This window comes from Annulohypoxylon maeteangense (assembly GCF_022496945.1).
Source record: "Annulohypoxylon maeteangense strain CBS 123835 unplaced genomic scaffold GGS22scaffold_12, whole genome shotgun sequence".
NCBI classification, from domain to species: domain Eukaryota; kingdom Fungi; phylum Ascomycota; class Sordariomycetes; order Xylariales; family Hypoxylaceae; genus Annulohypoxylon; species Annulohypoxylon maeteangense.
In genome coordinates, this window is record NW_025953259.1 from 70941 (window position 1) to 97817 (window position 26877).

Consider the following 26877-nt stretch of genomic DNA (forward strand, 5'->3'; position numbering starts at 1 on the left):
ATTTTCCCTGTACGGATCAAGAACTCACGATGACTCTCATTAGGTAACCTCTTATTACCACTCACGATCTGGTCGACAAGTTGGCCTTCGCGGTGGCGTTTGTCTATGCGTTCTTTAAGGTCGATGAGGTCCTTATTAGCTTGTCTGATATCCGACTCGGCTCGTTCAATCTTGTCTCGAATGGTTTGCTGGAAGGCGGGCCTTCCAAAAGCCTTGCGGCATTGATCCTCAAGATTCTTCTTCTCCGTAGTAAACTTTCGTAAACTTGCTCGGACCTTGTCGATGCGCTTCTCATCTCGCTTATCCTCGGCATCGATCAACGCAAGATTTGCCTGATATGTGATATCATGCTCAATGTCCGCTTGATCGCGAACGTTAGCTGTAAGATTTTTGAGCGCCGTCGCTTCGTCAACGATGTCAGTCACGTCGGTAGCGTCGGCAACGTCGGCAATGTCGTTAGTTCTATCAGCAGACGGAGCACGTGTCGACTCATTTTTCGAGCGATCCGGATTGCCAGCATCGGACGCCATGATGAAAGTCGGCAAATGTATTATGTAATAAGCAGGAAAAGGTTATGGGATAAGCGGGATGTGATAGAGTGACGAAGGAGTTATGTGGGTAGAGGGTAGAGTGATGCAGGAGTTTGAGATAGTGTAATTGAATAACGTAATGTGGTGATAGAGTGATGAAGTATAGAAGTGGGTATAGTCGAGAAATAAAAAGGTGTTGATGAATATAAAAGTGAATTGATACCAAATACCTAAAATTTAGGCGTGCTAAAATTGCTTACGAATTATAGCGTATTGCACCTAAATGATGGTTTGAGAAAAAGAAAAGAAGGAAAGAAAAGTGTAAATTGGTGGGGGGGAATTTCTATATAGCAAAGGTCAGTTCAGTCAAAATGCTAGGCATCAGCGCACATAGGGAAAAAAGAAGTTGTGTTGAGGCTCTTTTGTTCCGGAAACCTTAATTGCTAGGTGGATAGGATGGAAGGCGACGAGAAGATGTTTGGAATCCCGGATGACGCATAGCCAAACCTTGAACCCCTGTCAACTCTCTTGCCAGCTGCTACATGAATTTCATCAACTTTAGGTAACTACTAATTACATATATATACTCTTTTTTTAATAACCAACCTGGAAAGCTTCAAGTTTTATGTATTTAGGATTACTACTTGATTGATAATACTTTAAGAGATTTCTATAGATTTAAAATGTGAGCTACTTGTAAATTATCATCTTAAGGTCAAAAGCACTTGAGGACATTAGTGATATGGCCCGCCAGCTGGAATGGAAGATCGTGCAGCTGGCTCAGTAACCGACAGGGATTGATGTATGCTCTGTATCGATAAGCCTTATAGGTGCTTAATAATAGACCTTAGGACTCGGGACTAGGGAACTTTCGGTATCTACTACTATGTAGGTAGTACCTAAATACTTCGCTACGACAAATGTACCCATGTATATCTTGCTGTACTTATACTTATTCTAAGGAAAGGCAAGAACCTGAATTATTCGCCAGTTTATAGACCAAGATACTTTTTTGACTGCATCGCATATGTCAGTATATACCCGGCCACTTAATAACCCAAGATACCTTAGACTGTTAAGAGTAGTGCGGAGGTATGGAGGTTAAGATTGATCTACCAATTCCGGATGTCTCAACTTTCATCAAACAAATTAACAATGCAAGTTTATATAAGTCGAAGTCGAAGTTCAAAGCCGATCTATCAGTACTGCTACAGCTGAAATAAAGAGTCGCGGCAGTCAAATTGAAAGATCCTTCGATCACTTACACGCGGAAGATACGGAGGTCCGCTTTTGGCTTCCAATAATCCCTAGGAGTAACGTATCAGACTGGTCCAAATGCGAAGTCAGCTCCACGTACTGAGCCGAAAATAGAAAATAAAATTGGGATTGTCAGATCTTGCTTGAGCCTCCCATCTCTGTTTCAAGCAAGGTTATTCTGTTTATTGAATTCCTCTCCAGCCAAACAAACGGGATTAAACGATACATCCGTACATAGCTCTCTAATATCGACGGAATACTTCGATCAGATATCTGGGGGGGATTATCATGCAATACCACGTCACCTCAACTGACAGTCTAAGCTTACCTTTGTCTTACAGATCTCGCTATGGTAAACACTTGGTTCCATTCAATAAACGATGCGATTCGATCAGCATAACCGGCACTCGTATGCATTACACACATACATATAGACCTATCTTGGTCTGATGTCCCTTGTCACCGAAGTCGAAATATCAAGTCATTACATTACAAACCATCGCACGTCCCTTAAAAATAGATAAAAATACAAGATAGGCAGCAATGAATCCTCTTACTACACGATAAATCACACAACAAGGTGGGAAAGGCCCGATTCAATGTCACTATGTCTCTACTACTACATAGTCCTACCGTCCCCAGCCCTATGTAACAACTCAATTTTATCGCGATAGCTCGTCCAGAACCTGATCCCGGTCGAAGAACCCCCCCCTCAATTGTTTCCGTTCGCGGGAGGAGCATAGCTGCAGCCGTATATACAGCGTAAATGTGACGGAGACGATCGATCGCGCGCGGTTGGTCCACCTGCCTGTCCTGTCCGGGGAGATGAGCACCCCTTGAACGAAACCCTTGATGACTTCATTACACGAGATTGGAGTGGTAGAGGGACAGACGCTGTTCCCGCCAAGCTGAGCGCGAGGCCGACGAGGTCATTGGTTGTCCCATCTGATCCTTTAGCGAATGTGGATCACGACGCCAAGTACCATTCCAGGCCACTCACGGCTGTCAAGATACATACCCACACACAATCAATAGCATACCCCCCCTTGTTGGCGAAACGTTTCAACTCAATCGTTGTCGGCAATGTCCTTGCATGAGCGGAGTACCCTGGCTGACTGCTTATGGTCTCGCGCAGATCCCGAGGGATGAGAGATGGGATGAGATGAGCGAAGCCTCCCCTATGGGACGACTATCCTATATTATTACCTAAATATGTATTTAAAATAAGCTCGCTACGCCTCCTCGTCGCATAGCCCTATAGCCATGTAGGTAGCTGAGTGGAACGAAGGATCTGCCTAGCAAGCTTAGCCAAGCTTACCTTATCCCGACCTGAAGCTGAAGCTCCAGTACTTGAGCAAGACAATCCCCAGGTTTCCCGTCCCGAGATCTACCTTCTGACCTCCACGGACCTATTCCCAACATAACGGATAGGAACAGGTCGTAACCAAAACTCGCCCAAGATGTTGTTCTGCAAAGTATCCCAGTGGATGACGAGGATCATGCCTCTCCTCGTCCCCGCCGTCTGCGCCAAGAAAACCGCCACAGCAGCCGTCAACGACCACCGCGTCGTAGTGTACTACCAGACGACGAACTTCAACGGCAGCGCGACGGAGCACGTCTCGCTACTCCCTCTTATCAGCGACAAGTCCAACATCCCAGTAACCCACGTGCTCATCGCCGCCATCCACATAACCGACGACCCAGGCGTCCACCTAAACAACTACCCGCCGGAAAACTCTCTCTTCGACCAAGTCTGGTCCGACGCCGCACAGCTGCAAGCCGCCGGCGTAACCGTAATGGGGATGCTCGGCGGCGCCGCCGCAGGCTCGTACTCGCGACTGGACGGGGACGCCGCCTCCTTCGAGAAATACTACAAGCCGCTGCACGACATGATCGGGACGTACAACCTGCAAGGCCTGGACCTCGACGTCGAGGAATCCATGTCGCTAAGCGGCATCATCCGGCTCATCGACCGTCTGAAGAAAGACTTCGGCGCCTCATTCACGATCTCCCTAGCCCCTGTCGCCGCGGCGCTAACGGAGGGAGGCGGGAACCTAAGCGGGTTCAGCTACTTCGATCTGGAGAAGCAGCGCGGCTCGTCGATTTCGTTTTACAACGGGCAGTTCTACTACGGCTGGGGCGACGCGTCCAGCGCCTCGGACTACGAATCGATCCTCGACGACGGGTTCGCCGCGAACAAAGTGGTGCTAGGGCTCGTCACGAACCCATCCAACGGGGGCGGGTTCGTCGCTCTCGACAAGCAAGCCACGGTGTTACAGGAACTAACAAGCGAGAACCCGACGTTCGGCGGCGTGGCCGGGTGGGAGTACTTCAACTCGGTGCCAGGCGGCGAGTCCGCGCCGAACCAGTGGGCCACGTGGATGGCGCAGCACGTGCGGTCCGCGGCTGCGACGAGCGGCAAGAAGAAGGAGATCTCGACGAGGGAGGCTGTGTGGCGCCGTGTGCGCAAGGGTGGGCGGAGGGTTAGACGCGAGGCGAAGAGAGTGTATCGCGATTATATTGCGTAGATCCGGGTTCCCCTTCTCTGCGTTGCCTTGCACGACCTATCGGGGTAGATACGTAGGACATCCGAGCGCGTGATGGTGGTTATGTAGGTATGTATGTCATGTTACCCGCATGTACATATGTCATACATACACACAACCTATTGCAACGGCGTTATCAGCGAGTGATGATACGGGATACCTTTAACCTCGCACAAAGGCTAGCCAGTATTGTTTATAATCATCGAACCATTTTGTATATACTTGACTTATAAAGTTTTATAAAAGATTGCTCTTGATGAATGTATTTACCTTTATCTTGTGCCCTATCTCGCTATGCATGTTTGTGGTATGCAGATCTACGCCGTTGCACAGCATGAGGCTTCTTATCTCGCATTTCGGATTGTTCTGGGCATTACATTATAGATGATATAAGAGCAACTACGTCGATATGTGTCAGGCAAACAATGTCAAAGTAAGGAAGATAGGTATTACCTACCTATGTAGTGTCTCGCTTTTATATTGACATTCATTGGTTAGGAGAACATCGGCTAGAGTATTCATAACTTGATGAACCATCAGAGGCGTGCAAGATAGGTAGCATCTTGAAGGTAACAACAATATGCATCAGCGCTGAAGCACATCAAGGATTAACTTTATCCAGACCCTTCCATCGTCACTATCAAAAGCCTTCTACATGATCCTCAGACGTTTGTCAAGCCGACTTAAACCATTGATTAACTGTTTTCAGTTAAAAGCTTACATGTCTCGGCATCTTGGTTCAAATTTAACTATCACTTAGTCTATCACCTAGTCGTTCGTAAGAAGATCATTAGAGATATCGTATGAATTGGAATTAATTAATACAGTAGTCTCATTAATCGGATATATCTTTATCGTGCGGCATAAATCGCTTGCTCGCCAAGGTCCGTCACATCTAAATGGTAACCAACTCCCTCCTCTCGATTCTAAAACCATAAAAATGCTATCACCGTCTTGGTTTTATCAACTCCGATATCCTGTCTTGTTGGGCAGCTATGCATAGCCTGCAGGATGAACTGCGGTATTTGTGTCTTTTTTTTCTCCTCCAAGGTAATCCGGGGCTTGGTTAGGACCCTGCGTCTTCCAAAGCGGATCTAAACTTCCGTTATGCGCACAAAAAAGCTTCTGGTTTCTTCCCAATATAGATTTTATAAGTCCACCGTAGAGTCGCTTCTGGCTGCCCAGATCTGCAGTTGTATATGATATATGATGATCCCCATGTCCAACGCCGGGCAATGCATTAGCTACCCAACTTAGCCGAAAAATACCTTCCCAATGCGTCCAACAGAAGGAGTCACAACTCCTCCAAAATGCATAGCAAAATCTGCTAGTTCAAGTATAAAGTAACAACGCTAAATGAAGAACAAAAAATATGAATGTGTGGGAATAAGTAGTCGCTAAAATGGGAAAAGCAAGCTTCAGGGGTATTCGAAAGGCCGCACACAAAATTGTAGAAAAAAAAAAAAGAAATATCCAACGGAATGATGGCTAGGCAATCAAGGCGAAATCGTCATATGCATACCCTAGCTTAATGCATGAAGCCAGAAAGCTCTGAATGGCATTATGAAATAGCATTTTGGAATGCAGTTTTTTTTCGGTTTCTTCTTTTCTCTAAGCCGCGAATGCTGCTCTTTGAAAATTTTCCAAATTCCGTAAGTCCTAAGCGACAGCCGAGTATATGAGGATTCTGGATACGTCTCGTCTACGCTAGATTGAAATAGCGGAGCTTCGAAGTCGTCGTGGGCCTGATTAAAAAGCAGCGCAAGATAATGCACTACGGGAATGCATGGCAAGACTTGCAGAAGAAAGCGGCCTAAAGCGAGACGATGACCAACTTGTTGATCCTTGTAGGAGCCATTATCCATCCGACCTCGGTCGTAGATTTGATTAAGCCGCGCGAGATCCCATACCCGAATATTTCTGACAGGACCCTGACTAGGCAAAACGAGATTAGAGAGATGCTCCACGACCCTTGACCCACGATAGCGCTTGTCGCGTTTCGGGTATTCCAGAATGTTATGATGGGTCCGGCGAGACTGGCGATGTCGGAAAGGTGGAGTAATGCGAGAGCTAGGATTCGCCCGATATCAAGACTAGTTGGTTTCTCGGTAGTCGTGGTTGACGTAGCGTGTGGGACGAAGCCTGCGATCCACGTATTCCTCTGCTTCGAGCCTGAAAATGTTCGTTGGATGACATAGGTAACCCACAATGTTGAATATCCACATTTGCTTCTCAGCCATCTCTAGACCCCTCCAAAAGTAGTCATAGGTCCTGCATCCTTGTTGATCGCAATGAGGCTGCGAGGGCAATCAACGAAGATCGCTTTTCCTCAACTCAAATGGTATCCTGTGAGATAGCAACCCACCGAGCAGGAATACCATCAGGTCCAATCTCGTAAGGTTTTGACGTGGACTTTCTTGGCGGTAGGAGCCAACGCGCATGTCCTTCACGTTGGTCATCTAATTTCCCGCGTTTGCGCATCAGGTGTTCGAGGACAGCAATGCGAATGAAGTCTGAGTTCTCACGTATCTCTCGCTGTCGAGGGCCTGGCGGAAATACGAGGGCGGCTGGGGATTTGGAATTGCCTGCTTGGCCACCTGAACGGCTAGATGCGGGGGCACTCCTCGACCTTTGGATCTTATAGGTTTGCATTTGAATAGAAGCCGTGTAGCTGCGAGTTGGTGGCCGAACACGTGAATCGGGACGTAGATTACTCGTCGGATTTAAGTAACGACGCATTGCTTCGCTAGGCTCTTCCATAACAGGGGGCATTCTTTCATCGGTGAATGGGACCCGTGGATCAATTGTGAGTATAGATCTGGTGAGAAAGTCATCGGGAGGTATCGATGAAGCGGTAAAACTAGACAAAGATCGAGCCGCCGAGCGCAATGCACGGAGAGACGCTGTCAAATTCGATTTAAAGACAGATTTAAGAGGCGCCAGCCCCGTAGCCTGTTTTTGCTCAGCGGGCCCCGACTTTGAATCGAAGACCCTGAAATCGAGTTGATCAATCTCCGCATTGCTCTTAATAGATAGCGGGTGTTCCGGGTGTTTTCCAGGTGGCGAGGAAATCGGCTCCAGTGAACGTCTTGGTGGACGTATTCTTCTCCCTCGTGGTGTGATAGGAGAGTCGATAGAAGGAACAAAACTGGTGCCAAATGAATCCCCTAATGACGGTACACTTTCAAACGATGCCGCGCGGGTCGAAAGAACCGACGTAAAGGCGCTGTCGCTGTTTATGGATGCTTCATCCTCGTCAAGTTCATCGGGTGGGCTGAGTAATACATCCATCGGGCTGCGATCGTAAGATGCGATACTTCCATCGCTCAAATCTCGAGCAAATTCCTCGCTGAGCTCCTGGCTTAGTGCCTTTTCGGATACCTGTGATCGAGTTACGATAGAATCCACGGTCATCCGCGAATCCCTGGACGACTCCCTAGACTGTTGTCGTGACCTCATACGCCGGTTAGGTGGAGGAATGCTAGTTATGGCGAGTAATGCAGCCACCGACGGAGGGATGGCATCGGGAGAATGCGCCTCGCGAGGTTGTCTCGGAGAAAGCTTTCGCGGCGCATGCGCATGAGATCGCAGTCTATGTGCATGTGCAGCATCTTGCTTCGATTTTATGGGGATCTGTACGGCGCTGGAAGGAGTATTTGGTCGCGCGACAGCGTTGGTCATGGTAGCACTTGGCGGACTACGGCTTTGCGGAGATAGCCTGTCCGACTGTAGACCCTTCTTCTTAGCCATGTCAAGGTCCCTCGGCGGAGTTCTAATATTGGTAGGCTTGATAGGGGTGACGTCTTTCTTCGTAGACAGATCATCCTTCCGCTTAGGTGTAGATCCCTTAGTCGTCGAGATCGGTACGGAGGTTGGGGATATAGGTTGTTTGCGAGAGTAGAAAAAGGACCTCGGGACCATCATGGTTACTCGATTTCGAAACTGGAACTGGACCCGACTTTTTAACGGAAATCGTTAGTAACAGTAATCAGCCGTCACCCTATTGCTGCAATTAACCAAGTGTAGCGGGGCCGCACGCCGCAAGGAACGTGGCTCTAAATGCGCTGTAGGTCCCTTAGTTTCTCTTTTTCCCGGGTTGGCCACCGAATCGGAAGGGAGATACCGCGATTGGAATCGTCTGCCAAGTGAAGTAACGGATTGGTAGTCGTGTTAGACGTGTGTAGCCTTTCGCCAGGGGTCCCACGATTCTTGTACGTAACAGCAAGTCGTCTCGTCGAACGTGGGATGCAGGCTAGATGCACGACAGGGACCCAAAGACGTGGAAACTCGATATAAAAGAATGATGATGTCGTTTTCTTGCAGATCCTCGGAACTCATAAGTTTTGACTACTACAACCCTTCTTGTCTTGAGCGTAACAGCTCTTCATGTGGCCGGATCTCACGAGAATGGTGAGGCATCACAATAAGGACATTTGGAAACACACGTAATACGAACTTTCGGGACGGGGTCGAGCTGAGACGAGCGAGACGAGCGATGACGGTGATGGGCACAGGGAGACGCTATGACGCGCAATAATTCTTGACTCCGATTACCAGTCTCTTGTATCCGGGACGGTCTTATGATTCGGTACCTTTGTCGTAAGTGATTGTGTATGTTGTATTAGGCGTATTAAGTTATTAGTCAACAACAAAGAGGACGTAATAAGAAGAGAGAGAAAAGAGGATCGAGGTAGGACGGGAGATATTATACATCTAATAGTGTATGTAATAATGTATGTATCTCTAGGTACAGATTAGATGCCCAATAGGTGCACTAGGTAGGAGAACGGGAAGGGCGGATATTGATGACAGCCAAGAATGAAAGCCATCTAACAACCATGAAGCGAACCAAGTAGATAACAGGTTACGAGTTATGACTTGTACAGGATTCCGATAGACCCTCATCCCTCATCTTGACTTGTGAAATGTAGATGTGGCCTAGGGCCTTCCTGATTGGGCGAGATAAACTAGAAGATAGTACGGAAAGTACTCCTCGAGTCAGGTAACTTAGATCTTAGCCCCTGTTTAGGTACTCTAGTACATGGTTGCAACCCATGCAACACACGCGACTTCCCTTGATTTTGTACATATTCTATCATAGCTCTTACCAAGTTGCTAAGTATCCCTACCGTGGGATGTACCTTCTATTAGGTACCGAACGGTGGAGTCCGGCATTGTAACACCACAGGCTGAGACCGCTGATAAGGTACCAAGTTGCCAAGGTTCCATCTAAACCATCTAAACGGGATGCTGTTTAGGTCACTGGCTTTTAACCTTCAATGTTTCCAGTTTTCTTCAACATACTACATTGAGTACACACATTCATTGATCATCTTGAAAGGCCACATCTGTCAATATCCTCAATTTGAACTACTTGTACGTAAAAATGTGCTGATACACAAGCCTGTCAGATGAGGCGTGATCTTAATATGCACATATCCTACGAATACAAGGTAGGTACCTACCTACTATGTGCTGTCACTGGGCTTACGTAGCTGAAGAGTGAGTCCGGGTTGCGGGTTTCCAACTGATCGGCTGATCCGACACCCCTAAAATGCCCAGGCTTGCCAGGCGTGGCTCTCAACCGAAACCCCACAAATTAGGAAATCAGCTCTCACCGTATTGAAAGCTACTATTCTTCTGGAAGGTACCTACACTGCGACACTGCTACGGCGAATCTTGCCACTCTCCGCCCTTGCAGGGCGAGGTGTTTGGGGGTTTGTTGGGGGCAGGACCCTGAATATCGACCACCAGAGTCACTCACAGACCACTTATTATTAATGAAGTTATTTCCAGAGAATGCCAGGTTGCATTCAAAGTCAATACCCCGAACACGACCCGTATCATTCCTTAATTCGACATCTCCAGGGCTCTGGTAGATGAAAAGTTGGATGCGAAATCAGCCTATAGAAACTAATGATTAAAGCTACATTAGTGATGAGCTGGAGGTTAGTAAGTCTATCTAACTTCTGCTACCCAAACGTTGTATCGCGCACACGACCCATGCCTACACCATCTACAAAGTTAATATATCAAACAAGACTGTGGGGAATCCTTGACATTCCCATGAAGTCTCGTTTTCGACATCTCGGGCTCGGGCTCCAAAGCACTGGCATGAGTCATGTTTGGCAGGTTGGCAGGTAACGGTACAATTCTATCTACAAGGCAGCATGGCAAATTTACATTACGATAATGCCCAACCACAACAACATTGATACCAGCCTACGAAGTATTTATCCCGCTTCGTATCTCGCTAAATGGTGCCAAACAGCACGAGTTACATTCTGCCAACTCACCCGTCCAATATGAACGGTTATGAGCGAACATGGACATTCCGTATCTGCCATTCCATAAGCGCAGTAAGCTGGAAATTGCATGATTTTCCTTTCTTTTCCTGATTTCGAGATCAATCTAGATTTTGGAGTTGGAGATGTACCTCGCATACCCGCACCATGCCTTAATTCCTCCTTCGTCCCGTGAACGCAAGATTGGCTTCGATCTCTGAACTTCGCCCGTAACATCACCAGTTAACAAACACAATGATAATACGTTAGGTTCGTTGTACCGACGATCAGCTAGTCAGGGAGAGCCTGCCACACCAAGACAAATTGGTCAAGAATACTTATTCTATAGACTTATGCACATCCAACCTCATTCTGCATAGTATATATGTATTACTTCCCATTTAGCAAAGTCCTTATCACTACGCCCTGATTCGCTCCCCCGCACATTTAGCGAGTCCCCTTTGCAGACGCACATACATCATAGCGTAAAATATATCAACACCGTCGACACTTCTATTAAATCATGAGCCTGAGCTTTGTTCTATCCGAAGCTCATCGTGAGTGCGGGGGGATGTTGCGAACGAGTTGATGAGCACGAGCGTTACTCCAAATGGCCCGATGATCTGGAAACCCGGGGATTCATCGAGATTTGATCGCCTCTTAAGGAACTACTTTAAGGTTTACATTAGTAAGATGCCGTTGTTCACGATGCTCTGAAAAGATCACGAGCCTTTTCGACGGATCCAGCCACTTAAGCCTCGACAAGGTCTCGTTACCAAGTCACAGGCGGTCAAAAGTAGGGGATGACGTTGCTAGTAGAAATTAGTACGGATGCTTCTCCGCGGGACGCTAGATGGTAGACCGCACTTCCGTGAATCGGCCAGCCTTAAGAATCAATTTTAGGTGCGTAGTATGCCCTGGCTGCCTGGTGAATGTTGGCCCTGTAGATCGCGAGTCACGCCCTCAGAAAGAACGGCCTGGATCGCGTTTTGTGTTACTGAAGGCAATACAAGCCTAGCATTCTTATTCTATATGCTAACATCATGATCTTCCAGAGGTTGGTAGCACAGCATACAAAGGATTATGGTCCAGGCTTAGCATTTCCATATGCCCGGATATATAGAGGGGGTGTATGTCAAGACACTAACATGTCTCGATCACACGCTTCGCGCTGGCCGAATTGAATTGAATATATTTCATTCAGGGGAACTCCTGGTGCAAATCTATTCCATACTCGCCTTCCGAGATCTCAATCCTCCATGAGCATGCAGCTTGTTAGGTGTTGCTTTGAATGTTTTCATCATAGGGTATTAGGTATTTCCGGGGCTAGATACACTAAGTTAGGATCTCTGATGATGAATATTTACAGGACGGATTGTTTAAGACTGTCTCTCAGTTCGTTTCACCAAGGTATAGAAGACCACAATATCAAAGCTAAACTAAGAGCCAATGTAGAAAACTACAATTTTTAGTATAGAGAATTCATCAATGATAAAAGATAATTGATCTTGCCTTTTCATTATTAACCCAAGAGTGATTGCCCCCAAACCAGTACTTGTGCCAGTTGGTGAACAGCTGTCTCTAGCTCCTTCCAGCCGTCTTATCTTATCTAATCGTACAGCTTTCAACTTTCAACTTTCCACCACCAAGCTCCAACCATCAAAAGCCGAAATTCAACTCAAAGCTTCCTTCCATTCCGTACACACCTCGAACCAACCCAACCCATAAACTCAACCGCACCCGAACCTCAGCACAGCTGACATGAACCGCACCAACACGCCAACGCCCCCAACACAACCGCTCCCGACCTAAACACCTACCTACACCAACCCGCCAAAATGGCAACCCCAGACACAACAACCCTAACCACCTCCCCCCAAATCTTCAGCGCCCACACACTTCCTCAAATCCGGCTAATCCACAAATCCCTGCACACACAAATCGACGAAAAGTCCGCGCGTCTGCGCACCCAAGTCGGGAACAGCTACCGCGACCTCCTCGGGACCGCGGACGCCATCGTGCGCATGCGGGCCGACATGCTCGCCGCGCAGGACGTGTTGGGGTCGATGGGGGGCCGGTGCGGACGCGCTGCTGTGGCGGGGAAGATTGGGAATTTGGGGACCTTTGCGGAGGGCGGGGATGGGAGGGTAAGGGATGTAGCGAGGGTTAGACTACTTGGTGCGTGTGGGTTGGTTGTGGATCGTTTGTTGAGAGGGGGGAAGAAGGAGGGAGATGGGGAGATGGGGAGGGGTGATAGGTTGGTGTTGGCGGCGAAGGTGCTGGTTTTGAAGCGCCTGCTGGTGTCGAGTTTTGGTGCTGGGGATGGTGTGGAGGAGGGGGTTAGGAAGGCGGTTGAGGCGGCGAAGAAGAGTTTGGGTGGGTTGAGGAGGAGGCTTTTAAGGGCGGTTGAAAAGGTTTTGGAGAAGACTAGCGAGGGGGCTAATCGGGATGATATTCTAAAGGCCTTGACTGCGTATAGCTTGGCCTCGAGTTCCGGGGCGAGGGATGTTCTGCGTCATTTCCTGAGTGTGAGAGCTGAGGCTATCACGTACGAATTCGACTTTGAGGGGCGTGAGAAGGAAAGGGACACTGAAAGCGTTTTGAAGGGCCTTGATTTATATACGAGGACGCTTTTAGATGTGCAAGCCCTAGTGCCTAACAAGCTCTCTGATGCGCTGCTTCGGCTCAAAAAGCAGCATTTGCTTGCGGATGAATCACTCCAGGGATTAGAGGGCCTTCGACTAGATGTATTCGAGAAGTGGTGTGGGGAGGAGATACAGTATTTTACCCCCTTCATCCGACACGACGACCTGGACGGAAAATACGCCAAAGAAATGCTTACGAGCTGGGCGACGAAAGGTGGTGAAATCCTTCTTCAGGGTCTTAGGAGGACATTGGAGCACGTTTCCGAGTTCAAGACCATTGTGGATCTAAGGACAAAAGTTCTTCAACATTGGATTAAGGATGGGGGGAAGGCCCGAGGGTTTGATCCGTCAGTCATGCTTAACGGTATACGAGAAGCTATCGATGATCGTCTCCTGCACAACTTGGAGGCTAAAGTTGCCAAGCTCAAGTTGGTCGGATCTGAGGTTACCGCAACACTCGAAGCATGGCGCCCTGGTACCACCGACAAGCACCAAAGTTTGTGGGATGAAGAGATACTGGATACAGATGTATCGGGCAACGCGACCCATATCACTCGCGAAGTAATCTCTCGTCTGTACGGGAGAAACGATGCCGTGGCCAGGGTGGTCACTAGCTACGAGTCGTGGCACCACGTTATTGACAGCGCTAGTGACTTAATCGGCCAGCTTAAACGACAACGCTGGGACGACGACATCGAAGAGATAGAAGACGAGGACGTCATTACAGAGCGACAAACACTATTAAGCAAAGACGACCCGGAATTGCTCAAGAAGAAATTGGACGAAAGTATCATTGAAGCTTTCAAGGATTTAAATGAGCATTTAAGTACTGCCTGGAAATCTACGTCGGATAGCCCGGATAACGGACCTATTTCCATGTATCTCTTGCGAATCCTAAGAGATATTCGTGGCGGGTTACCTAAGTTAGAAGAGATCAAATCTTTTGGCTTGGAAAATGTACCGTCTCTACATGAGACGTTAGCAGCTCACGTGTCGGTCTCCCCCTTGGAAGAATTTGCTTCGACGACCTTAGCGAGGAGGCATGTAGCCGGTCGAGCCTTGTGGGAAGGAGAACCAGCCTTGCCAGCACAACCGTCCCCCGGCGTATTCAAACTTTTACGCAGCCTTATCATGACTATGGGAGACGCAGGTCTGGATCTCTGGACGCCTACCGCCGTCCGTGTTCTCAAGCGGACTTTTAGTAAGCAGTTAGTCGAAGCTTGGCGTGAGGAACTCAACTCCGAGACTACAGATGTTCAAAAGACAGAAGAAACGAGTGAAGAAAAGTCGTCGGAGAAGGAAGACGACGGTCCGTCAGAAGCTCCAGAAGCTGCAGAGGATTCATCAAAGGAGGAGCCATCACAAGAAAAATCTGAGAGAAGCAATGATGTATACATTCAGTGGCTCTACGACATCCATCTCATCGTGCAATGTCTTGGTACCGACGTTAGCTTAGAGGAGTCATTCAACACATTTGTAGAGGAAATTTTCGAAAAGACGGGGCTAGAAAACGGAGCCAAGGACAAGCTGGCGAAGGCGTCGGAGGAATATTGGAAGAGGACAAGCCTGTTATTTGGGCTGCTCGCATGATACCCATGACTTAAATCGCATATTATGGTAGCCGGCGCAGAAAAATGAAAATTTATGCCACCCAAACAAACATGCTTCATAACTTATGCCTCTTCTTACCCGTCGCGATCTTCTCAAACTCCTGCAACGGAATGCCCTTGACAAATCTATCCAGGCCCGCGAACACCTCAGCCACATTCTGCCTCTCCAAAACCGCGATATTCGGCTTCTGAATCAGCGCCTTGATGCCAAGCAAGCTATCGCTGTTCAAATGATCGCCCATGCTATCGTCAATCTCCTTCATAACCTGCTTTAGAAAGCCATCGCTATCCCCCTTCTCGCACTCAAACACCTTATTCACAAACCCCGTCTTCACAAGGTCCTCGCATGAAATGCGCTTGCTCTGGATAAGCGCCTCGTTGGCTTTACTAATACCCAGCCGCTGCACCATAGCGTAAGAAGCGCCTCCCTCGGCGACGAGGCCGAGCGAGGAGAAGGGCATCAGCAGGAAGGTGTGAGGCGCGCAATACACGAAGTCGGCGAAGGCGGTGATGGCGGCGGAGAGCCCGACGGCCGGCCCGTTGAGCGCGGCGATCAGGATCTTCGGGTGCGTGTACAGCGCCCGCGTCAGGTTCAGGTTGTTCGACACGAAGTCCCGCAGCCATCTCCTGTACGTGTCCTGGTCCGCCGCGCCGGACTTCTTGTCGCCTAGCGAGACGTCGGCGCCGCTGTGATTTGTGTGAGATGTGACATCCATGCTTGTGCTACCACGGGGCTTGGCGTGAGATGAGATGGAGTGAATGGTGTAACCTTACGCTGAGAAATACCGGCCCTTGCCAGTTAAGACGGTGATGTAGATGTCATCACGTTGGGCTATGTCCAGGAGAGCTTTGGCTATGTTGTAGTAGCCGTCAAAGCCTAGGGCGTTGAGCTTCTTGTCGTTGTCGATGGTGATGGTAGCGATGCGGCCGGTGTACTCGACCTTGATCACATCCGTCATGGCTCTTGTGTTTCGGTAGGGTCTCACATTAAGTACAAATGGTAACTGATCGCTATACGACAGGTATATATATAAGATATAACAACACAATATAAAATCTATAAAGTATGAGACATAAATAATATTTTATACGGAGCCGGACGATGTTGGAACGGCATTGATTAATCTTTATGTATTTCCAAGACCGAAAGCCAAAGTTAGATTGAACGTTGTTAAATAAAGTTCCAGCATTCCCTCGGGTACGCGACCCACCATAACCCGCCTAGTTTAGGTGGGAACCTCGGTATCCTTAGGACCCGCCATGCAGCTAGCCGTCGCCAACCTTCTCCTTCCCCACGATTTAAAAGGTTATTCCAGAATTCTTGTAATCAATTAACTCGGGCAATTATGTACGTTCTTCTTAATTCCGAATCTCATTATAGGATTCCGGGATCCACTCGCTCGGTACTATTACTAGGTTTAACGTTATCTCCTTCGTGGCAGCCAGTTATATGAAGATACAGTACATCCGTACCTATCAAGTGCTAAAGGTACTTTGCCAAGACATGCTACGAAGCACATGTACCTACTAGGTAGGTACATACTAGAGAGGTAGCTGCATTTTAGATAATAAATTGTTAAGCGCTTTAATCTCATAATTACAGTCAACTTTCACACTTCAACTTCAAGAACTCATAAGTCATCCTATACATCGTGGACTTGATAAGCTGACATAATTACAAGTAAGCCTCAGTAAACATGCGGCTCGCTATCACATACCTAAACTTTCACAGCAGGAAATAACCCCCATCACGGGTTACGCACTTTCCAAGCATCCACTAAACTAAGGCACCTAAGGGGTTAGCGATTAGTGATATGCACTGCACTGCATATGAACAGATGCAGGTGCCTGGCAGCCTTCACCGATATCTCCAGGCTACATTCACTCACATCTTGCTTTCCGTGTATCAACCTGAAAACTTAATTTGACTTTATTTCAAACAATACCAGTCAAAACATCTCACCATTGCAGTCATTTAGACTTGGACTTACCTAGGTACTACCTAGCTTTCACTACGACATCAGCTTATACGTACATGTATAGTCCTCCGCGATGTCTTCACGCCAGCTTCTCCGTCATAGACCCCGGATCACAACGGTGACGCGTCTCTCGCATCCTGTGCCAAGACCAATAAGGCGTTCTATAAGCACTGAGACGCCACCAAAGTCATCTTCATCAAGTAGCACTGTCGCTATATCTTTCGCCGCAGGAATCACAGTTGCTTCGCTCACAAGTTGGTTCTTGTCCCGTGGGGTGAAAAGTTCAGACTCTTCCAACTCACCCACCATATCGAATACCGAGGGAGACACCAAGAGCCTCAACATCCCAGACCTCAATAAACTAGGCTTATCCGACAAGATCACCTACACCCCAACCCCGACCTCAGAAAGCGTCACACAGCAACTAAACGAACACGCCTTCTCCCTCCCCGGGGGCGGGACCTTAGTAACCCGCTACGACGGCACCCAAGTATCCTCGAACAGCCCATGCGAAGACGCCTTCATCCACGGGCGCTTCGCTAACCCAGTCGACAAGGCCGGCGCCGACTGGCTGACCTGGGGTGTCTTCGACGGCCACTGCGGGTGGCAGATGTCGGACCTACTAACGCGGCATCTAATCCCTTTTGTTCGCCGCTCACTCACCAACGCCGAGCCAGTGAGCGAGGAAGCCGTACACCTAGCTCTTAAAAAAGCGTTCACGACCCTCGACGACACGCTCGTCAAGTCCGCCCTCGCAACCATCGAAAGCGACCTTTCCTTCCCAGAGAAGGCGCGCCGTCTCGAAGTCGCGTACGCAGGAGCCTGTGCGCTCCTCACGCTCTTAGATCCGCGGACACGGACTCTCACCGTAGCATCGACAGGTGACTGCCGCGCGGTTCTAGGGCAGAAGGGCAGTGACGGGAAATGGGTAGCGACAGACCTATCGAAAGACTGCACGGGGGCCAGCGAGGACGAGATCGCGCGGATCCAAGCGCAGTTCCCGGACGAGCCGGAGGTCGTCAAGCAAGGGCGCGTATGGGGCATGCAGCCGTCCCGCACTTTTGGCGACGGCATGTGGAAGTGGTCGTCTGCGCTGAAAGATACCCTTAGGAACTGCTACACGGGTCTTAGTCTGCCGTCTGCGGCGCGCTATGGTGCGTATAAAGAGGGCCCGTACTTGACTGCCGAACCGCTTGTTACGACGACGAAGATTCCGGAGAAGGGCCCTTCGTTTGTGATTCTGGCGACGGATGGGTTGTGGGATATGATGACGAGTGAGGAGGCGGTGGGGCTGGTTGGGAAGTGGGTGGAGTGGCGCGAGAAAGGCTCGGGGAAGCCGGTGTTCCCGCCGACGGTGGATTTTGGGGAGACGGTGTTGGGACGGAAGGGGGTTTGTAGGTATGAGGAGCAGAAGACGACGGTGCAGGATGAGAATGCGGCGGTGCATTTGGTGAGGAATGGGCTTGGGGGCGCGCATGAGGAGATGGTGAAGGGGGCGTTGACGTTTCGGTACCCGAATTCGAGAGATATCAGGGATGATATCACTGTTCAGGTCGTCTTCTTTGCTCCCGCTAAGGGGGAGTAAGTGAGGGGTTAGCGAAAAAAGGAGAGAAAAGGATGGGATGCGTGTCGTGCATACTAGCAGGCGTTTCGATATCATACATACCATATTATGGGCGTTTTGGTTTCTTGCGGTCTTGGTAGACGGCGCGGAAATGCGGGATGAGTAAAAGAGTTAGATATGATATATAACGAGCATGAATAATGAGTTACCGAACATCGATGCCTTAGATACCTATTTACAGCTTCTCGTCGCGGTTCACATACAGTACCTATATTCTCACGACTTCCACCTATATCTCCAAACCCACAGCTCACCCACCACCGCGCAACTTAACCTACCTGGTCTACGGCACATTCTTATACAACTCCCTAACCTCCTCCCGATGCTTCTCCAAATACTCCCGGAACGTACTAAACCCCAACCCGAAATCCTCCGCCGGCCTCGCCATCCCCTTCCAATCGCGGCGCGAGATCTGTCCCGCGATCAACAAATTCGTCTTCGCGGCCTCCACAGCCTCCTCATCCGAGTACGTGTACACGCTCAGCTTCTTCCCCGTCACCTCGCTCAGCTGCGCCACTATATCCTTCAGCGCGAGCAGCTCGCCCGCGAGGTGTAACTCGCGCGTCGGCCCGCCGGCGAATGTGCCGGGGGCTTCGATGGCCGCGGCGGCGGTCCGGCCGATGTCGTCGGGGGAGATCTCCGCCATGATTTGGGACTCGGGGAACGCGGTGTGCAGCACCCCGTCTTTGATCAGGTCTGGGTACTGGAACCCGGCCATCTTTGCGACTGTCCAGTTCGACATGAATTCTACGGGACGCAGGAGCGTGTAGTATGCGAATCCGCCTGTTCGCACGAGTTCCTCGCCTTTGGCTGGGGGTTGGTTAGATCGTTTGATACATGCGGGATAGATTGGGGGGTTGCTAACTTTTGGACTCCCAGTAATTCAAGAAAAAGGGGATGGTGTCTAGACCTGGCAGCTCCTTGTAGTAGTCGATGCCGCCGACGGTGCTGTAGATGACGTGGTTCACGGTACCGCTGCGCTTCGCGGCTTCGATGATGTTGGTTGCGCCGCGGACTTCGGTCTCCGTGTCGCCGGGGAAGAAGTTTGAGATGAAGAATACGGCCTCGATGCCGGCGACGGCTTTCTCTAACGAAGCGACGTCCTTGTCCCAGTCTCCACCCTCAAGGACTTCGACACCTTGGGCGACGAGCGCTTTAGCTTTCTCGGACGATGCATCGCGGACTAGGGCGCGGATGCTGTGCTTCTGCTTCGATGCCTGGAGAGCACGGAGGGTGGCACTTCCTTGGTTGCCCGTTGCGCTGAGAATGAGAACTTTGACCATCTTGTCGGTATTACTTTGTTAAGTTAGGTATATTGACTCTTGAGTATGATAAGTTTACGACTGTTGAGATTTCTGCCAAGATGAATTGTTGATAGGGAGCGTGATCTTGAATTTATATATCATACATCTACTTTGCATCCCCTATACATGTGGATACGTAGGAAGATATATCTCATCCTTCTCGGCGTCTGACTCAAGCCGGCGACGTCCATCATCCCCGCGCGCCCGGGGATATTTTGTCTCCACACTCGGTAGTCGTTCTTCAAATCAGCCCGCATATCCACCGTTTATTCGACCCTATCACTTCCCTAATTTGCTGCCTACATGGCATCATATCCACTAGAAGCTGCTAATGTCGTATGTGAGAAGATCCCAGTACGTAAGCCCGGTGAGAGACGGGATTCATGGGTCTTGGTATTGCGCCGCACTCGCTATTCCAATCCATCCGTAACCCGGGGAAAGACTGCGAATGATTGGCTGCAGCGTCTACCTATGCACGAAATCTCATCTTACAGTTAACATATATTCTTTCCGCCCGGTAACGATTTCAATCCCGTTCGTTTCTACCTAGTATTCCAGGGGAAGATTTGTAAGGGCTATTAGATTCTGCCTACAGCTTAAACCCCATATTATATGCATTGTTTGTATAGATTTTACCTTGAGTTGATAATATTTTAATCATTTTGTATCCCTATGCCCTACATCCAGATTCGACTCAACTTGACCGAGACCTGACCGAATCTGACCAGCAGCTCACCTTGCTCAACCAGTAACCTCTTAGGAAAGGGGATACTTCGAGAGTAGTGAGAATTATAGATCAGATTTAAGGATCATACACAAGGACAATATCCGCCTTGCCTGATAACCGCCTCATCTGTGTTCGCGTTGCTCGAACCTTAGCCTGCCTCGCCGGTGCCCTTCTTGACAAATAGTACCCATCCGAGCCTATTACCGGTCTTATCTTGATTCGGTTTGCTTTCTGGATGTAGCTCTACTACCACACCTAAGCTATCGCCGTTGACTACTCGTCTATATTTGAACGATGGAGTGGATGACTATGATGACCAGCTTCCTCAAGCTAGCTAATCCCGCAGTGTCGTTGTACAGTGGCATCAATAGTTCGACGAAAGCGCCAACAACACGAGTACTTCTCTGACTTTCCAATTCCCAAGTTAATAAACAGGTACCACAACCATCGCAGCACCCCCAAAGCTCCAAAAGATCGACATACCACAACACCTTCCACCTACCTAACTGAGCACCCTCTTAACTCCGTGCCCAGCCCTTCCCAGTCCCAATACCGACCTACCTACTCCGTACCTCTTCCCAACTACGGTACTACCCAGGCACACAGCACGCAGCACACCCACTAGGACATCCAGCCAGCCACCAAAGCACCGGAACCCACGCGCGCGAGACCTCAATCCCGCCAGCACAGGTGAGGGGATCGGAAAGGATCCGAGACCAGCGACGCAGACCTAAGCCCGGTAGGGTTGGGTTGCATACATTAGCCCCAATCCGCCGGCGCCCACACCATAAACCCACCTTCATATGTACCTACCTCCTACCTCTTTCCCCTACCATCCACATCCATATCCACATCCACATCCTCTTCCCCTGCCCCTGCCCATCGCCCTACCCTGTCCTGCCCTACACATCTCTCTCCCGCTTGGCCCGCCCTACGTAAGTACCTTTCTAACCCCCCCTAGAAATTCACGACCTCGCATAACCCACGTTCTATTTTCGGTAGTCGGAGTGCACATGCATGGCATATGTATGCGTGTACATACGGGATAATAATGTGGATATACACGCTACACTACCTATACGCAGTACCTACCTACTTACTACATACTCACTTACCTAGGTATGCGAGGATACAATGCGCGGATACACACGTTCGTATATGTAGTTACCTACCCGTTACCTAGGAACGAATAAACGAGTATAAGTACCAGCCAAGTATAACATAATCCCCCAAGACGATGACGTCTATACCCATCGCCATCAGCTCCGCCAAAACGAATCCTTCGGCATGTTTCGAAACGCCCCTCCCCACCCCGACAGACATCCCGCACTTTATCAGAAACAGAGGTGTCCCATCAGCGAACGCCTCCTGATACATAGCATACCATAGCATGGCATGGCAAGGTTGATTCCCTTCCAAGTGCTTACTCACCTGCCAAACCCGACTTACAACCTGTCAAGGTGTCAGTCATCGTCGATCCCGAGAAACCCGCATATTCACATCACCATACCATAGGTACCATCAGCACCAAATCAAACGCCACCAAACGATTCCCCAACACAAATAATAATATTGAATGAAAACGCATTCGATTCTATTGATCATATCTAGGCTGTTGATATACCCTTCAAATACCGGCAGGCAACGTGTATGCCGTCAAATAGATAGAAATACAAACACTATTCCGTGAATTCTTTGCTTTTTGTGTGTTCATTTCGCCGTCAGTTTGTTCTCCGTGACGGCCAACCGCTTTGTTTGCTATTCCATCCGGGCTAAAGCGCCCCAAATGCCCTATGACCTGTAACCACATCCCAAAAAAATTCCCGAAAACCTGTCAAACTCCGTACGCCTAAGCCTAGATGGTTCGGAGCGGCCGTCTGTCTCCTTAAAACCAGCCGCTGGAAACCAATAAAAACCAATTTGTGAAAAAGACACATCAGAATTGAACTTGTTGATGCGAATTGAGCATTAAGAACCCGGTATTATGTGGTAAGGTATGTTGTATGGTGTCATGTAATTTGACTAGAGGCCTTCGATTTCTATGTTATTTGCATTGCTATGTTCTTTATGCGCCGGTGTCATTTTCAAGTCGTCGAAAACAGTGATAGATAGACATGATGTGCGGATGATTATCTAGCTCAGGCAACTAGACAAGATTATGGGAGAGGAAGGTGAAGATGCTAAACACATTCTGTAGATGCGTGACAGGCGCCTGCGAGAAATTATGATTCCTTAACCTGGACAGTTCGGCAAGATGAACTGAGAGGTGATGCCTTAGTCGTCTTTTCGTCTAGAGGCTCTTCCATACCAGAATTGGTGCTTGGAGGACTGCTGCTCTCGGGACTGTTTTGTTCCATAGTGAGAGACGGGGTGGGAGCGGATGAGTTGACTTCGACGAGTAGACTAGGCGTGGTAGGACTGCCGGAAGCAGTAGCAAAGCCGGATCCTGGGATGACCGAGCTCGCGGACATCAACCTATCTAGAGCCGTGATTTGCCGTCCGGTGCTGTACTTCTTAAGGTTTGCGAAGTGAGGTCTCATCTCCTCGATGAAGGAGTCGCGGTCCGGTCCCTCGAGGTGTTGCATCAGTTTTTCTAAGGAATGATTAATATACGCCACATCGATATGGAGGAAATATAATGAGACTTACGGATTACATAATTTCCAAATTGATCTTTCATCATGAGCTGAAGCGGGCTTGTGCCATCGCTGTGTAAAGCAGTGAGCTGGATTCTGATAGCTTTCCGATCTTCGTTCGTCCCGTATTCGATCGACTTCTCAACCACGTTCGAAGCGTATTTATGCTTAGAAAAGAACAGCAGTTTCTGGAGAACGAGTTGGATGACTTGCTGCCGGTCTTCTGGCTGGCCCTGTGCAATGATGTGCTGCGTAACATAGTTTCCGTATTGGTCAGTAATAAGCCTCGCTGCGCAGGCGTGAAGATCCGACATCAAACTCTTCTTCTCTACCTCCGTTCCATGTTCTAAAATTCGCTGTATGACCCTGCAGCCGTAGTTGTGCGATGCCAACGACTCGATTTGACTTTGGAAAGCATCCATGATGAAGGGAATGCAACGGTCCGGTACCATCTGGATTATCTTTTGGATTACATGATTTCCATTCTGGTCTTTCACGATCCGCATGATATCAGGCTTCAGCTCTTCTACGATCTCATATTGTTGCTCGACCAGCACATGCTCAAGTGCCTGATTAGTTTAATTAGCAACCCAGTTTTAGCAGGCGACTTCGGATTAATCTTACCTTTTGCACAACACGGCACGCATACATTTGCGTTGAAAGCTCCGCGACCTTACCCTTCATCTGTGCGGCGATGAGCTTCTTCTGAACCTGGTTTCCATGCTCGAAGAACTTCTGAATGACATAGTTGCCGAAGACATCCTTCATGAGTTGGAGTGTGTTGGGCTGGATTTCTTGGAAAACCTGGTCTTTTTCGTCGCTATTAGCCGTCTGCAGTTTCTCCTGGATGAACCGTGAACCATGCTGGTCGCCGCTAAATTCGACAATATGGTTATATATATCCTAAACCTACGTTAGTTATTCGTTTTTCTGCTTGACGATCATGTCCCTACCTTCAGTTCGTAGCGCTTGTTGGACTTGGCATTTCCTCTGAACTCTTCAAGAAGCACGCTACGCACACCTTTGCCGGGATCTTGGTCTCTGCTGGGTCGAATAGGAACCGGGAGTCCAGGCATGGGATAGTTTACGGGTAATCCATATCCCGGAAGTTGCACTTGAGAGCGCATGCTTGGATTTTGAACATACTGATCGTACGGTGCCGAAAATTGAGATAGACCAGCATTGTAGTAAGCTGGAGGATAGAATCCGGATTGCTGTTGTTGAAGATATTGCGACCCATGCTGCGCTCTGTCGAGATCCTGAAGTAATCTTGGATCTCGCGAACCTGGTCTGCTCCACGGGTCAGCTCTGGGGTTTGGAGTTCCCGAGAAGGCTCTCGGGCTGTTCATGCCAGCGCGATATGAACTGCCCGCGGGCGATCCTCTCTCGCCGGGGGCCCTCCGAGCACCGTACAAAGGCGCTGCGAGGGGTTCTGCCCAGGATTCTTGCATGTTCTGGCCGAACGCTCGCGAGTTACTGTTACCTAGGTCGTGCTGCCACGGTTGCGAACCGGGGTTAAACTGGAACGGTTGGCTGTTCGGGTTAAAATGTCCGTTAGTTGCATACCCGTTAGTCATGGAATCGGAGCTGTCTTCCAAGGTTAATGACCGGTTGAAAGTATCCTCAAGATCGTGGCCGGTGGCATCGACCGACCCGAAGGGAGCGAAAGCGTTGGTACGACCCGACTCAGAAGGCAGCGTAACTGAGGCACCAGAAATGGAAGGACGTTGAGTCTGCTGCGGTTTCGATAGCTTGGCAAACGGAAAGTGCGTGTTACTGTCGTAACGATGGGAAGGGGTTTGTACATCGGAATCAGCCTGTCGCGACCCAAGTGTGTTTTGACGACTATGCCCAAGGTTGGAATACGTAGGGTCATTTGAATTGCGTCGGTAAAGTCCCGAAGTGTCAAGGTCAAGCTGCGAGCCACCGTTCGACGCATATAAACCAGAACCAGCCCGTTCATCGACGACGGAATCTCCGAAGCCGCCCGGGTACTTGAACGACGACGTGGAAAGATCCGATGGGCCAGGAGGCATGGTTCGGCTTGGAGCTGCAGATCCATTTTGGCCCACCGGCTGTCGTAGGTGGTAGAGGTGAGAGTTGTTCGGGGGCTCAGTGAAGCTGTGTTGGTATCCGTCTCTTGTTCGCGTCGGCGAAGTGCCCCCTGAGGATGAATTCTGATGTGTATTTCCGGTCTGGTTCCATATACCACTTCTAGATACCCATGGTGCGGCTTGGGAGTTGGTGTTCAACTGTGCGGAGCCTGATGTGGCGCTGGGCGAGTGTTCGTCCGATTCTATGGTGCCTGTTAGCTGCATTCATAAGGCCTATCTCTGCTTACTTGCAGGACACAACACTTACCTCTGGAGCCTGTCACATCTCTCCTTGTGTTCAGCGAACCACCAATAGCGCTATTTCCCCATATGCCATTTGATTGCCAAGTCGAATGGCCAAAAGTCGATGCGAGAGGCTGTGAAGCCTTGTCATTTGGTGGATTCATGGCGAGATTAGGAAAGCCGTTAGGCCGCGTCTATTCGCAGAAAGGTGTTAGCAAAGTAACAATCGTTGATAGATCAAACGAAACAGATAGACAATGAATGGTAGATAGTTAAGCTATTAAAAAGACTGTAACGTCTCTTCCTGAATCTGTTACTTGTACCCCGGCTGGGAGAGAGACCGAACCACGGTTGTGCTTAATAGGTATCCCTATGGATGATCACGAGTGAACAGAAGAAACACTCACTGCTGTAGTCATGGCTCCACCTTCGACCTAGACTGATACTTCAAATAATGAACGGAGAGTACGGAGCGGATATGTGCAGGCAAACACGTCTTGCGCTGCCTCGTCTGCGTTGGATCTCCTAAAACCGGCAAGGTAGTATTCGCGGTGTAGCAATCGTGATATATGGTCGATCTCTCTGAAGGTCGCAAATGAGATGGAACAGGACGAAATCTAATATATACGCCGTATGTATGCGAGAAGGCCTTCCTAGCTATATGGAACTACAAAAAAACAAAGAATATGTTAGGCTGCCAGTTCAAAAGGTGAGCGTGAAAAGGAGGGGATAACGATAAATTATGTATTATGGATTATGGGTTATGGTACTGCTGACAAAGTGGTAGCAGAGTTATTCGAGATGGACATTGCGGCATTGCAATAAATGGGGCATGAAATGAGCAAGGCTGCCAAGGAGCGATGACCTACTTAAGTTGCTCTAATTTTGTTTTTCTATTGCGTCTCGTCAAGAGGTAGATCGTTGATGATGGAAGCTTGCTCGAGGCAGGCTCTAATGGAACGTCGTCTCCGTATGCATATGTTCCGAGGATGATATCGTTCCGGCAAATCGACTATCGTCATCCGTCGTAAAAGATAGAGATTAGGAAGAGGAGGTAAAGAAGATGAGGTGGGCCGAATATAGGATGCGAGACGATCGGAGGTTAATAAAGAATAGTCGATGTAGGCAAGCAGGCAGACAGGCAAACAGTCGAAGGAAGGGCTAATGTATATTATGTATGTACGTATGTATGCGTGGATGTATTGTATGTGTGTGCAGGTTGTGCGCGGTCGAGAATCGATCGTGGATTGGTCGAAAAGTGAGAGAGAAGGTGAAAGACGATTTCGGCTGCGAGCGCGGAATGACGAAGTCTGGCGGTAACGAGAGGATGGGTGGTAGTAGTAATGGTAATGGTAATGTATAGAGAATTATAAAGTCCTGACCCTTGAGCCCTGAAGGT

At 49.0% G+C, this 26877-nt stretch overlaps 7 protein-coding genes across 7 annotated transcripts; 3 read left to right on the top strand and 4 right to left on the bottom strand.

Annotated features, from left to right (window-relative positions):
* Window positions 1-3247: 3247 nt before the first annotated feature.
* GGS22DRAFT_180514 (glycoside hydrolase family 18 protein) lies at window positions 3248-4992 on the top strand (the record flags this gene model as incomplete). Its single annotated transcript, XM_047963774.1, has 3 exons — window positions 3248-3360; window positions 3391-4180; window positions 4876-4992. The coding sequence occupies 3 exons, from the start codon at window positions 3248-3250 to the stop codon at window positions 4990-4992; spliced, it is 1020 nt and encodes a 339-aa protein (XP_047817191.1).
* Window positions 4993-6432: 1440 nt separating this feature from the next.
* Window positions 6433-8380, bottom strand: GGS22DRAFT_29376 (uncharacterized protein). The gene has a single exon (XM_047966730.1). It carries the CDS (start codon window positions 8255-8257, stop codon window positions 6668-6670), a length of 1590 nt encoding a protein of 529 aa, XP_047817192.1. The 5' UTR covers window positions 8258-8380; the 3' UTR covers window positions 6433-6667.
* Window positions 8381-12283: 3903 nt separating this feature from the next.
* Window positions 12284-14890, top strand: GGS22DRAFT_195144 (uncharacterized protein). Its single transcript, XM_047965623.1, has one exon. It carries the CDS (start codon window positions 12456-12458, stop codon window positions 14850-14852), a length of 2397 nt encoding a protein of 798 aa, XP_047817193.1. The 5' UTR covers window positions 12284-12455; the 3' UTR covers window positions 14853-14890.
* Window positions 14891-14928: 38 nt separating this feature from the next.
* GGS22DRAFT_190019 (ClpP/crotonase) lies at window positions 14929-15831 on the bottom strand (the record flags this gene model as incomplete). Its single annotated transcript, XM_047964931.1, has 2 exons — window positions 14929-15559; window positions 15647-15831. 2 exons carry the CDS (start codon window positions 15829-15831, stop codon window positions 14929-14931), a joined length of 816 nt encoding a protein of 271 aa, XP_047817194.1.
* A 673-nt stretch (window positions 15832-16504) lies between these two features.
* Window positions 16505-18628, top strand: GGS22DRAFT_166766 (protein serine/threonine phosphatase 2C). Its single transcript, XM_047961899.1, has one exon. The coding sequence runs from the start codon at window positions 16925-16927 to the stop codon at window positions 18434-18436; it is 1512 nt and encodes a 503-aa protein (XP_047817195.1). The 5' UTR covers window positions 16505-16924; the 3' UTR covers window positions 18437-18628.
* On the bottom strand, window positions 18629-20016 carry GGS22DRAFT_166767 (NAD(P)-binding protein). The gene is made up of 2 exons (XM_047961900.1): window positions 19341-20016; window positions 18629-19285 (listed from the first exon to the last, which is right to left on the bottom strand). Exons 1-2 carry the CDS (start codon window positions 19756-19758, stop codon window positions 18759-18761), a joined length of 945 nt encoding a protein of 314 aa, XP_047817196.1. The 5' UTR covers window positions 19759-20016; the 3' UTR covers window positions 18629-18758.
* A 2506-nt stretch (window positions 20017-22522) lies between these two features.
* Window positions 22523-26064, bottom strand: GGS22DRAFT_29427 (ARM repeat-containing protein). The gene is made up of 6 exons (XM_047966731.1): window positions 25886-26064; window positions 25504-25672; window positions 24096-25438; window positions 23767-24045; window positions 23156-23711; window positions 22523-23099 (listed from the first exon to the last, which is right to left on the bottom strand). Exons 1-6 carry the CDS (start codon window positions 25895-25897, stop codon window positions 22729-22731), a joined length of 2730 nt encoding a protein of 909 aa, XP_047817197.1. The 5' UTR covers window positions 25898-26064; the 3' UTR covers window positions 22523-22728.
* Between the last annotated feature and the right edge of the window lie 813 nt (window positions 26065-26877).